This window comes from Suncus etruscus, chromosome 1, assembly GCF_024139225.1.
Source record: "Suncus etruscus isolate mSunEtr1 chromosome 1, mSunEtr1.pri.cur, whole genome shotgun sequence".
NCBI classification, from domain to species: Eukaryota; Metazoa; Chordata; class Mammalia; order Eulipotyphla; family Soricidae; genus Suncus; species Suncus etruscus.
This window is the reverse complement of record NC_064848.1, coordinates 157200846-157214212: the sequence shown is the minus strand read 5'-3', so window position 1 is coordinate 157214212 and position 13367 is coordinate 157200846. Positions and strand designations below refer to the sequence as shown.

Sequence of the window (13367 nt, the reverse complement as noted above, 5' to 3'; positions counted from 1 at the left end):
TGGAGGGGGGTGGCAGAGAGGCTCTTCCAGCATCCAGGCTGTGAGTTAGGAAGGCTGAAAGGAGCAGGGAACCCCAGAATTTTGCTTGTCCAACATCAAGTCACCTGCATGCTCCCCCCACCAAACCTCACCTCTGCCTGATCGCAGGGAGAAGCTCAGGGTTCGCTTGACACCCTCACAGTTGCCCGGGTCTTCGTTGATGATGCCCACATTGTTGTTCCAGGTGGTCCAGTTCACCTCATCCACCCTGCAGGGTAAGGACAAAAAGAAACTGGGCAGCAGGCCAGCAGAGCAATACAGCCTGTTTCCCAGACCAAAATGAGGAGATATGGGTGGGGCAAGAAGAGCACTGGCTGTTTAGACACCAGCCCCTACAGGCATGTTCTCGAATCAGACCATTCTGCCCGGAGACCTTCAATAGGGATCCCAAAAAGCTGGAAGACCATTCTGGAGATTTCATTTCCCAGTAGGTTCTTGTACCTGCAGACAGCACTGAGACAGCACCTTCCCTCTAGCCCACCTAGATCCATGACAGGCCCTGCAATTGCCCCTGGATCTATAGCAATCTGTACTCATGACTAGCTCTGGGAGCTTTCCAATGCTCACTATCAGCTCTGAAGGGACTTCTGAAACCCACAACTAATTAGACATAGATCCCTAGCCTTGAATCTGAACCTCCAAGCTTCCCAAAATTGGAGTCCCAAATGAATATTACCTGAAACACCACCTGTAGTCGTCCTTGCCATCGGGTGTGTACCCCACCTGCAACAGCTTGCCTGAGCGGAAGGCCCGTCTCATGCTCTTAAAAAAGCTCTTCTCTGTGTCCAGAATGGTGATGGCTCTCTGTGAAAGTCATAGGGTGCCCTTAATGCCCAGGTCTGGCTTCCAAGATTCCCCCTCTCCAGACTCTTCCAGTCCCAGCACCTTTGAGCTGATTCAGCACTTTTGACCTCTGACTGGTTTCTGAATGCAGCTCTTAGGGCATCCTCATAATAGTAGCTCCATCAACAAATCTAGCCTGAGGGGGCTGGTCTTAGACAAAGTTTCTCTGAAGTAGGCATCCTCTAATGTCAAGCCCTCTGCTCCTGTCCTCACTCCAAATGAACATGGTATCTTTGAACACCAGTTGATAGTTCCCAGCCTTGAAACCCTGTCAGAAAGTCCAGAAAGGAGTCAGCTAGGGGCCAGAGTGACAGTACAATGGATAGGGCATTTGCCTTGCACTCAGTTGACCTGAGTTTGATCCCTAGAATCTCTTGTACCGCCCCCCAAGAACTGTCAAGAGTGATCCCTGAGTGCAGACCCAGGAAGAAGCCCTAAGCACCTCCAGATGTGGTCCAAAAACAAAACAAAACAAAAATGTTTTTTAAAGGAGTTTGCTAAGAGGATAATGCTCGATCCCCCAAATCACTGTATTTTTCTGCCCCACCCCTAGTCTCCTCTCTATTTCTTTGTTGCTGGGTTAGGCAGCAGACAGGGCAGCTTATGGCCTCCTACCGCTCAGCCTCCAGTAACTGTAACTGACCCACCTGCAGCTTCCAAATGTTCTTGCTCTCCTGCGCAATCTTGTTGACAGTCTCGCCCATGAGGGCGATGAGCATATTGAGCAGGAGGATGTAGGTGAGGATCACGTAAGCCAGGAGCAAGATGATGAAGACAGCCTTGAAGTCATAATTCTCGGTGAATTCCAGGTCCCCCATGCCGATGGTGAACTTGAAGAGCTCCAGGCACGTGAAGTACAAGCTATTGTAGTTGCTATCAGTAGTCCGACACCCAGGCCCTCGAACTCTGTGTGATGAAGTGTCTGTCAAAGCCGAGGAGTTCCTCCCATCCTCAATCAGCGTCACCACAGCTGTAGAGCAGGGCAGGTGGGAGAACAGACTGGAGGGAGCCAAGGCCCTCCCTAAATTTCTCCTGATCTATACACTGACTGTCCCCACAAGATAGGTTTATATGCCAGATTGCTCCTTTTTAGACATTTTTATTTAACATGTTACAGTGATACTGAAATTTGTGTTAATTAAACCACATTCATGAGGCAGGAGAAATAGTATGGATACCATAAGTCTGAACCAGGTTCAATCCTTGGCACCTCATATGGTCCCCAGAGCCTGTTAGGAATGAGCCCTGAGCACAGGGCCAGGGCACCTCCAGTTGTAGCCCAAAAACAAAACCAGAAAATCTCCAAATGTGAGCCTTTGGTGGTACACACCCCTGTCAACACTTAAAAAAGCTCTCTTTTCTTCAAAACTAGAAGAATAGCCATAAGATACTTTTCTGGCACATTATGCTCTTTATCATCCAAAAATACTTAAAATGAATATAAATGTACCATATCAATGTGACCAGGTGGCATAGTGCATGACCTGGCTAAACTCATGTCAGTCCTGAAGCCAAACAAAGGTCTGCAGCCACAACCTGTCAGCTTGTACCCTTCAGCGCTGAGGGACACCATGCTGAGCAGTTCAGAGAAAATGGGCCTCTTCTCCAATTCCACACTCTTCTTTGGACAAGCAGTAGTTTTGGACAAGCCTGAAATCTTCCATAACAACCATGCCTTCTAGTTCCTACTCATCCAGAAAACAGCATAACTCCCTTAGTCTAAAGTAGGGCTTCAGACCAGGTGCCAGAACCACACAGAACCAAACATAACAATCTACTTGTTTGGTTGTTGTTGTTCAAAGACTTGTCACTCACTGGCAAGTGCCAGTAATAGGTGAGTGGATAAAGAAACTATGGTACATATAAACAGAATGAAATACAGCTCAGTCTTAAGAGAAGATGAACTCTTTCTTTTCACTATAACACAGATACTGGAAGGTGTCATATTAAATGAGATGAGTCAGGAGGAAAACAAATACCTGATGATCTCACTCTTACATGGAATATAACTAAAAACAAGTAAGGAAATGGCCAATTAAAGCAAACCCTGAGGGTTGCCAACTGACTTTGCCAAGTGGAGGTGAAAGAATAAGGTGGGTGAGGCAAACTAAAATAAACCTGTTGACAATGGTGAAGGATATTAGCACTTCAGTGGTGAGTGTGGAACAGTGACATTGAAGACCTAAAACATAGGTGATAATGCTATTAAAAACCATCATACCCCAGTTAAAAAAATTTTTTTTTTGGTTTTTGGGTCACACCCAACAGCACTCAGGGGTTACTCCTGGCTCTTTGCTCAGAAATAGATCCTGGCAGACTCGAGGGACCATATGGGATGCCAGAATTCAAACCACCATCTTTCTGCATGCAAGGCAAACACCCTACCTTCATGCTATCTCTTCAGCCCCTCCAGTAAAAATTTTAATGTAAAAAAATATTGGGGTGGGGTGGGGTGAACATGTAAATAAAGCTATTTTTAGGAGCTGGAGGGATCATATAGGAGGTAGAGCACTTGACCTGCATGAAGCTAACCTGTTTCAATCCCCAATCTCCCATATGGACTCCCACATACCACCAAAAGTAAGTCCTGATGCAGAGCCAGGAGTTACCAGAGTATCTCCAGATGTGCCCCCACCACTAAAAAAATTTTTATTTTAATTATTTTGGGTTTTTTGGGGGGGTGATGCTCAGTGATGCTCAGAAATTGCTCAGTGTGCTCAGAAATTGCTCCTGGCTTGGGAGACCATATGGGATGCTGGGGATCGAACCAAGGTCCATACTGGCTCAGCCATGTGCAAGGCAAACGCCCTACTGCTGCACCATTGCTCCAGCCTCCAACTTAAAAATTTTTTAAACAAAAATTAGGTTATCTGGGTAATAGCTCAAAAGGTTGGAGTATATGCTTTACATGCAGGAGAACTGCCCTGCATGACTCCTCAGGAATCCCCTTAAGGAGCCACTAAGCCAAAAGTATCCTTTAAGTATTGCTGGAAGAGGGCTGTTCCCACCTCCACCTCACATGCTCCCAGAATGATCCTAGCAGCCATGCCATTTGCAGTTCCAAACACCACAGCCAAGCGTACAACTTCAGCCAAGTATTCACTAAAATATGAGAACAACGAAAGTGTGCAAGCACCACAACCAAGTGTACATACCCACAGCAGTGCAATTGTGGGAATGGAATACAGCTCAGCCAGTACAACTCACAACCAGAGTCATGAGCACTTGTGCAAACATCACAACTACATGTATGACCCATGGTGAGCTCCACAAGCTAGTGTATACAATCCTCAAGAAGCGCAATAACAGGCTGGAACAATAGCACAACGGTAGGGTGTTTGCCTTGCATGCAGCCAACACAGGAAGGACCCTGGTTCGAATCCTAGCATCCCATATGGTCCCCTGAGCCTGTCAGGAATGACTTCTGAGCTCTGAGCCAGGAATAAACCCTGAGCATTGCCATGTGTGACCCAAAAACAAAACAAAACAAAAAAAAAGCACAATAACAAAAGGGGGAAAGAAGGGGAATGAACAAATGTAAAAATTGAGGAATGAGACTAGAGAAGTTGTCTATACTATTCTTGCAACCTTTGTGAAAATCTAAAATTACATCAAAATTCAAAGTTAAAAATAAGTGACCCAAGGATCAAAGTATTAGAACAGTGGAAAGGCATTTGCCTGGCAGACAGCTGACCCAGGCCAGAACCCTAAATAGTACCCCCAGACCCATCAGGAGTGATCACTTAGTGTAAAGCCAGGAATAAGTACAATTAGGTGTGGACCCAAAAAATGTAAATAAATAAATAAAACATATAAATAAATTACCCAAAACACCACTATCCTACAAGCAAAAAACACTCATTTTTTTCAAAATTTACCTCCAACATTTTCAAAATCACCTTTGTAGATTCTCTTACTCTTTCCAGTGAGTTCCTTTACCACCCTCCTTGTTACCTCAAACACCCCTCACCCACCCAGTCCCTGGAGAGACTTCAGAAAGCTGAAGTTAGCAAGAAGCCTGCCCTCCCACCATCCCTGACCAAGCCCATTACCTGTGGAAAACCCAAACAAGAAAACGAGGTAGACAAACATGAATCGACACAGGTCCCTCAGGATCATCTGCAAAGGAGAGCAGGCCTATAAGAGCCAAGACCAGGCCCAGGAGCCCGAAGAGCAAGCAAGCACTGCAAACCTTGGAGCTCTAATAGAACCAGAAAGCATTAAAGAGGACTTGGTTCCTTGGCTCTCAACTAAGGTATCTTTCTAGAGTTATTGCTCAGGAGTTCACTAGAAAAGTGGGTTGTAAGCAAAGCCTGCATCTACTCAGACAATACCAAGGATACAACCCTGTCCCATACAAATATAAAGTCAATAGATTGAAATCCACATACAACTCACCTTCTCAATCATGACAGCATAGATGCCCATCTGCTGGAAACCACGGGTGTAGTAGAGCATGTTGGTCCAACCCATGGCCAGGGAGAACACCATGGAGGCTACATACTCTTTGCAGTGACTGAAGTACAGCACCACAGTTCCCAGCATGAAGAGTGACTGCACAAAGCTGAAAGTGGAAGGACAGGGAGCTTAGTGTAAGGGCATGTGGGAAGCCAGGCACCCCCACAAAAAAGGAAACCCAGAGACCACAGGTCAGAGCAGGAGCTGAATCAGCTCTCTTAGATGCTTTAGCCATGGCAATGTCAGCACCAAGGGTAAAGGAAAGTGTGCAAATGCTTATTCTCTACAAATCACAGGTATAAAGGCCATTGCAAAATCAGCTAGACCACATATATGAGTATTAGGTTTCACACTTGAAGAACTTAAGAGGGGTGTGGCCCGAAAACCAAAAATGTTAAAAAAGAAAGAGAATGAGAGCTGAAGCAATAGTACTGTGGATGTGACATTGACTTGTATGTGGCCAACCTAGATTTGATCTCCAGCACCCCAGATGTGAGTGGTCCCAGAGTGGTCTCAGAGTGGTCCTAGTGGGTGTAGTTCAAAAAAAATCAAAAAAGGAGGAAGAAAATAAAAATATATCTGCAAGGAGCTAGAGAAGGGATGGCACTTAGAATATAGGAGAAATGGAAAGCAAGCCAGTATATTATATAAGCTTGATTATGATTAATCATAGGAATCTAGACTATAAATAGCTACTTTTTTAAAACAAAAATTATTTGAGGGTGAGACTTAGATTAAGCCCAGTAGCACTGAAGCCGGAGAGACAGCACAGTGGTAGGGCATTTATTTGCTTTGCATGCAGCTGACCCAGGAGGGACCCTGTTTAATTCCCATCATCCCATATGGTCTCCCAACCTGCCAGGAGTGATTTCTGAATGCAGAGCCAGGAGTAGCCCCTGAGCACCGCTGGGTATGCCCCAGAAACCAATTAATCAATCATTATATATATATATATATATATATATATATATATATATATATATATATATATATATATATATATATCATTATATATATAAAGAATCCAGTAGTGTTCAGGGGCTAGTCCTTGCTCTGTGTTCAGGAGTGCCCCCTGGTGGTGCTCTGAGGACCACCTGTGGTCAGTTTCAGGTGTACAACATTCCAACACCAACCCCATCATCAGTGTCAACTTCCCTCCACCAATGTTCCCATGTTTTATTCCACTCCCCAAAAGCTGTGTTTTTGCTAATCTGTCTTGCCCTACAGCAGATATTCCTAGTCAGAGAGATTTTTGCATACACAGCACCAAATAAGGGAATGGTGGAGTAGTGGTGGTGGTCAATTCAGCCAATATCTGGAGATATTTTAGATTGTCAAGTCAGAAAGACAGAGAAAGGACTAGTGGTATCTAGTGAATAGAGACAAGAAATGCTGCTAGAGAAGAGAGCACTATGACAATGATAGTTGAAAATGATCATGCTAACCAAGAATTGGGTGCTGAAAGGCATTAAAGTTAAAGATATTTCTTCAGTAACAATATTGTAAACCACAGTGTCTAAAAGTAAAAAAGAAAGAGAGAGAAAAAAGGAAAATGTCTACCAGAGAAGCAGGTAGGAAGGGGACAGTGGGGAGAGGGAAGGGAAAGAAGAAACACTGGTGGTGGGAAATGTACACTGATGAAGGGTATTGGACATTGTATTTACTGAAACTCAATCATGAACAACTTTTGTTAATTTTTGGTTTTTTGTAATTGTATGTCTCATGGTGATTTAATTAAAAATATTTTTAAATGCTGCTAACCATTGTACAGGACAGCTAACTCATTATCAAAGAATCATGTAGTCTAAAATGCCAACAAAGTTAAGAAACTCCACTCAGATTGGAAATTCCTTCAAGACAGGAAGCAAGTCTATTTTATCTTCTCTTGGTATTTCAGTGCTAATGTCAGGTGGGTAAAGAAAATGAACAAGGAAAATCTAACCCAGACTCTACATTCCTGGGAATGCATCTGTCATTCCTCCAGCATGTGATGCATATTTGGCACTATATGATCCTTCAATATCTATTCACCCAATAGAGATGTATTGAACACGTATCATCCATTTAACATGGTTATTAGGTCTAGACTAGGCCAAAAGATGCCCTCTGCTATTGAGGCAACAGGATCCAAGCATCACTTACAAAAGCATCTCACTGTAGCTGTCCACAAACAAGGTCTTCAGTGACGGCCGCCTCTGCAGAAAATACTGAATCTGCAAGTAAGCAGAGTAAAGACCAAAAAAGAAATGAAGAGTGACTAAGTGGTGAGTACCAGGATGCTTCCTAAACAGAAGCACTGTAGCATGAGTGCCCAGATGCTGAAGGAGTGAAGCAGTAAGGATCAGGCTAATGGGGAAATGCTATGTAACTAGGTCACATAAATGTAAATTCTAGGTCACTAGAATTTCTCTGGAAAGTACAGAATAAAAAAAAAGTATACCTCAAAGCAAAGACAGGAAGGAAAAGCCAAAATATTTATCAGTTGCTGAGCCTGAATGGTGAAATTGTGCGATTTTTCTTCTTTTGAATTTGTACTCTTTTCAGTTATTTAAAAAGATTTTAAAAAGCTACTCCACAAAAGGAGCTTTTACTAGATAAACATTCTAACCAGGACCCACTGAATTCTCCTGGAAACACTTCCTCTTCCGCCTCCCTCTGCTTAATCCTGTGTTGACCAAGCATGACTTCTGTATCCTGTATTAACTGTTGTGACTTTGGACTTTGTTTTATCATCAACTGTGCATGTAAAAATAAATACATTGGTTATATGATGAAACTCTGACAATTTGGAAAAACTCCATAAAGGGAAGTTAGAGGGGGAAATCAGGATGGGATGTAGGTGAGATTAAAAGTATTTGGGGGGCCGGAGAGATAGCATGGAGGTAAGGCATTTGCCTTTCATGCAGAAGGTCATCGGTTCGAATCCCGGCGTCCCATATGGTCCCCCCTGCCTGCCAGGAGCAATTTCTGAGCATGAAGCCAGGAGTAACCCCTCAGCACTGCCGGGTGTGACCCAAAAACCACCAAAAAAAAAAAAGTATTTGGAAGGAAATTTATTAAACTAAAATTCTGCATTCAGATTTCTAGCTCATCTACCATAGGTAAATGCAAAGAAAAGTCTGCTTAGCCAGGAATATGGCTCAGTGCATGTAGAACAGGGGTCTCAAACTCAATTTACCTGGGGGCCACAGGAGGCAAAGTCGGGGTGAGGCAGGGCCGCATAAGGGATTTCGCTTACTGAATATTCGCAATAAAAATCGCATTAGTAAGTAAAATAATCGCAAAAAATCGCATTAAACATTTACATACCCCGAACGGAACTGCTAGGGGTATGCGAATGTTTAATGCAATTTTTTCTTATTAATGCAATTTCTATTGCGATTATTCGGTAAGCGAATAATCGTGAATACTGAGATATTTGAAGGCCGGCCGCAGGCCACAAAATGTTGTACGGAGAGCCCCAAACGGCCCGCGGGCCGTGAGTTTGAGACCCCTGATGTAGAAGGATATGTATTTAATCCCCAGGACAACATATATATATATATATATATATATATATATATATATATATATATATATATATATATATATATATATATATATATATATATATATATATATATATATATATATATATATATGGATGCTTGGAACACACTCCAGGAAGACTAGTTGACCTTTGGTCACTTTGGTTGGGAATGTAGCTCCAAGGCAGAGTCCAAGTTTTACATCTTTAAGACTCTTAAGACTCTGGGTTAGATCTCTGACACTCACTCATATTTGAAGACTGACGTCAAATATGTATTATGGGTTTTCTTTTAAAATAAATTGTTCCAATATGTGCAGATTTCTTTTATTGTTTTGAACTTTAACAGACTGTTTCAATTCATTAATCAGTCACTAAACATGATCTGGTCTCTTAAGAGGCATCCCCTCTTCCTCTGTAAACATCTGTCACATTTTATGGATATTCTGTCTGTGGGCTTTCAGGCATGATTTCTTCTGGTTTGTGGGAACCCATTGACCTGGCCTCCTACTCTGGAGGTCTGTGAAGACCTGAGATTCCTCCTCCTCGCCTGTGCCTCTCTCAGCCTCTCAGCAGTGTCATTGCCTGTCCAGTGAGTTCAGGCATAAGGGTGCATGCAGATAACTAGTGGCTTCTGAGTATAATAATAGCAGAACTTACAATGAAGAAAGAAGTGCTTACCCCTCGGAAAAAAAAGTAGACTCCCCCTAATACCGAAAGAATCTCTCCAGTGACTCGGAAATAGTCTTTGACTGTGTTTTTCAGCTCAAAAGGAGGCTGCAAGGCACAGAGAAGTTAGTGACACTGCTCATTTGTTCCAGCATTGGCTTGATAAACATTGAATAGGTGTAAAGTCTTGGGAAGTGTTCCCAATTCCTGTGTAGGAGTTTTTGCTGAGGTCCAGGAAAACACAAATGAAGATAAGACATTACTATAGGGACCCCTGGCAGAATGTCCCTATGTGGGAGCTTATTGCTAAAATGGCAGCCCCCAGGGCCACATCAAGCACCCTGGATATAGCTTCATGCTATCTCCACGATGCAGGGAGCATGAGGGTATAGATGGGGGCACACTAACAACCCAAGTCATGTGTTTCCTACTGCTGTCATAGTCCATGAGAAAGCTGTCAGGGCTGTCAAGATCTCCAATGTCATAGACAGGAGAAAGACTCCATACATGATGTCTTTTCGTCACCATTTACCAGCTTCCTTCCAGCTGACCTTTAACATTGCATGAGCTCTACTGCACTCACTTGTCTCATTAGTGTCTTTCTTGTTTCTCTTAAAATTAAATCGCTAAATAGCCTTACTAGTTGGAGAAACATCTGCTTCACTTTCAAAGTTGAGTTTTTAAAAATTCAAGTTGGTCCACAAGGCACCATGGAAATTAAGGCAGTAAATTAGCTGCTTGGGTACTAGATGGAAAAAAAAAGCTCAATTGGAAACACATGTATGCATGGTACATTACTCTTGGTAGAGGAAATATCTGGTCTCAAGTTCATCTGATGGAAGATGGGGGTGTGGCCCAGAAGAAGCACTCAAAATTTTATGTCCAGACCTGGAGTAATAATGCAGTAGATAAGTGCCTTGCATCTAACTGACTCAAGCTTAATCCCCGGCATCACATATGGTCCCCTAAAGCATTACCAAGAGTAATTCCAGAGTTCAGAGCCAGGAATAACCTCTAGACATTGGCATGTATGGCCCAAAAACAAAACAAAAGACAATTTTATATCCAGGATAAAAATTAGGAACAAATGAGAGAACCAATAAGAGGCAGGCAGATTGGATTTCTTGCTATCTTATGACCCAGTGCAGGGGACAGTTGCATCCTGACTTCTCGTTCCTGGATCCTCTCTAGCCTAATTCTCCCCCTGTTCTCTCAGTGACTGACTACACTCAGCCTCACACAATCCAGGGTCTAAGGGATTAGACTGAAAATAGAAGAGGGATGGACCACTGAGGCAGCCTGAGGAAAGGCCATTCCTGGGCCAATTGGGATCTCCAGGGAATCCTTCCTTGTCTTCAGAGAATTGTAGGTCCAGGGCTCAGCCTAAATCTGGAAATTTGGGTTCTACAGAAATAAACATTTCTCCCACCCTTCCAATCCCTGAACCCAGAGCCCCACCAAGCCATCCACAGGCCTGTAGTAGGCAGCCATAGTGAAGATGATCATGTACAAGCAGTAGACAAAAAAGTTGAAGTAGAAGATGCGCTTGACAAATCTGTCCCATTTGTCTTGCAGGAGTCGGTTCAGTGGCTCCACCAAGAGCATGTCATGGCGATTCTGAGGAGAGCAAGCAGAGGGTAAAAAAAAAGATACTTTTAAAGAAGGGATAAATGGGCCCAAGTGGTAGCACAGTGGGTAGGGCATTTTCCTTGCATGCAACTGACCTGGATTCAATACCCAGATGGGATCAGCATCCCATATAGTCTCCTGAGTCTGCAGGAGTAATTTCTGAGCAAAGAGCCAGGAGTAATCTCCGAGTGCTGCCAAATGTGGCCCAGAAACTCAAAAAAAAATTAAAAAATAAAACATAAAGAAGGGCCAGCGTGATCGTATAGCAGATTGCCTTGCACATGACTGGCCTGGGCTCAATACCAGAACCATATTTGGTCCCCTTAGTCCCTCTAGGAGTGTTCTTTAAGCTCAAAACCAAGAGTAAGCCCTCAATTTTTGCCAGGTATGGCCCTACCACCACTCTACCACCACCACCACGAAGAAGAAGAAGAAGAAGAAGAAGAAGAAGAAGAAGAAGAAGAAGAAGGAGGAGGAGGAGGAGGAGGAGGAGGAGGAGGAGGAGGAGGAGGAGGAGGAGGAGGAGGAGGAGGAGGAGGAAGGGAAGGAGAGGAGGAGAAGGAGGGGGAGGGGGAGGGGGAAGGGGAGGGGGAGGGGAGGGGAGGGGGAAGGGAAGGGGAAGGGGAGGAGGAGGGGAGGGGGAAGAGAAGAGGAGGAGAAGAAGAAATTAAATATACAAAATTAAGGCCCAGAGAGATAGCACAGCGGTGTTTGCCTTGCAAGCAGCCGATCCAGGACCTAAGGTGGTTGGTTTGAATCCTGGTGTCCCATATGGTCCCCTGTGCCTGCCAGGAGCTGTTTTTGAGCAGACAGCCAGGAGTAACACCTGAGCACTGCCGGGTGAGGCCCAAAAAAACAATAAATAAGTAAGTAAATAAATAAATAAATAAATAAATATACAAAATTAAATAATGTAAGCTCTCTACTTGGAAAAGAGAGAGGTGAGCCTTGCTTCCCCACGAGGAACCACCTCACACATCTAGACTCACACCCTCATCTTCACATTGGTCCAAGCATGGTAAGTCACAGACCCAAACCTGAAGACCCACACTTTTTGTCTTATGCCCCAGTCTGTGCAGAGAACAAGGAATGAAATTGGACCTGTAACCCTGAGTGCCCACTAACATGTAAGATCTCACAACTCTTGATAACACTCTATGTCCGTTTTCCCTAATACCACTCCCAAAAGATCACATCCCTCAGTAATGGGAAGAAGTAATGGGAAGAAGCTCAGAAGAAGCTGAATATTGACAGAAAGGGTCTCTGAGCTCCTTATTTATCACATTTTCAGCTTTTATTCTTGGAGCAAAGAAGGTGCTTACCTCTGCATAAAAGCTAAGAGAACCAAGAAGCTTTTTGCAGTATTAAAAGTCTGGTGCATTTAATACCACCATTTCAAATATGCTTTTTTGTTTGTTTGTTTGTTTGTTTGTTTTTTGGGTCACACCTGGCGGCACTCAAGGGTTACTCCTGACTCTGGGCTCAGAAATCGCTCCTGGCAGGCATGGGAGACCATATGGGATGCCAGGATTCGAACCACCTTCTGTCCAGTGGTAGCGGCATGCAAAGCAAACGCCCTACCGCTATGCTAACTCTCCAGCCTCAAATAAGCTTTTTTCAAATTCAAGCATCACTTGGGTGAATGGGCCAACATTAGGTAATTTAGCCTTTATAGGTCATTGAACCTAAGCCACACCCCAGAAAACCTCTGCTTGATATCTTTCTAAATACCTTTGGTAACAAAAAAAAAAAAAATGCCTAAAATAGATAAATTAACTTTGCCCTGTCTGCCTCACCTGGATGGATGTCAGCCAGGCTGAATTCACACATCGGTCCGAGTCAGAGAGCCAGGTCGGCCCAGATAGGAAATGGCCTCAAAAAGAACTGAGTTTTTTGACTGAGGAAAGAGCTGGGTCCATGACTCCTGTCTTTCTGTCTCTGAAGGCTCTCAGGGGGCTAGTATGTAGTTCGGAGGCCTCTGTGTGAGACTGGCAGAAAGCAGACCAAGTTTTGTCCAAAGAGTAAAGTTTCCATGCAGCTAGTCTCTCTACAGGCTGGGTTTGATACAAAACACCAGAAAATTTTAAAAAGAGAGCTCTAGGGCACGGAGAGATAGCACAGCGGCGTTTGCCTTGCAAGCAGCCAATCCAGGACCAAAGGTGGTTGGTTCGAATCCCGGTGTCCCATATGGTCCCCCGTGCCT

At 43.8% G+C, this 13367-nt stretch overlaps 1 protein-coding gene and 1 long non-coding RNA gene across 2 annotated transcripts in view; one reads left to right on the top strand and one right to left on the bottom strand.

Moving 5' to 3' along the window:
• Positions 1-13367, bottom strand: part of TRPV1 (transient receptor potential cation channel subfamily V member 1) — a 32170-nt gene that overhangs the window by 12130 nt on the left and 6673 nt on the right. Inside the window, exons 7-14 of the mRNA XM_049782289.1 lie at positions 10994-11152; positions 9548-9643; positions 7483-7553; positions 5281-5446; positions 4935-5001; positions 1530-1852; positions 716-843; positions 132-247 (exon numbers count right to left, since the gene is read on the bottom strand). Coding sequence (XP_049638246.1) covers positions 132-247; positions 716-843; positions 1530-1852; positions 4935-5001; positions 5281-5446; positions 7483-7553; positions 9548-9643; positions 10994-11152 — 1126 coding nt within the window. The remainder of the gene's footprint in view (positions 1-131; positions 248-715; positions 844-1529; positions 1853-4934; positions 5002-5280; positions 5447-7482; positions 7554-9547; positions 9644-10993; positions 11153-13367) is intronic.
• LOC126021757 (uncharacterized) overlaps positions 8215-13367 on the top strand; it is a 94664-nt gene continuing 89511 nt past the window's right edge. Inside the window, exon 1 of the long non-coding RNA XR_007500237.1 lies at positions 8215-8249. This is a non-coding gene — a long non-coding RNA (uncharacterized LOC126021757). The remainder of the gene's footprint in view (positions 8250-13367) is intronic.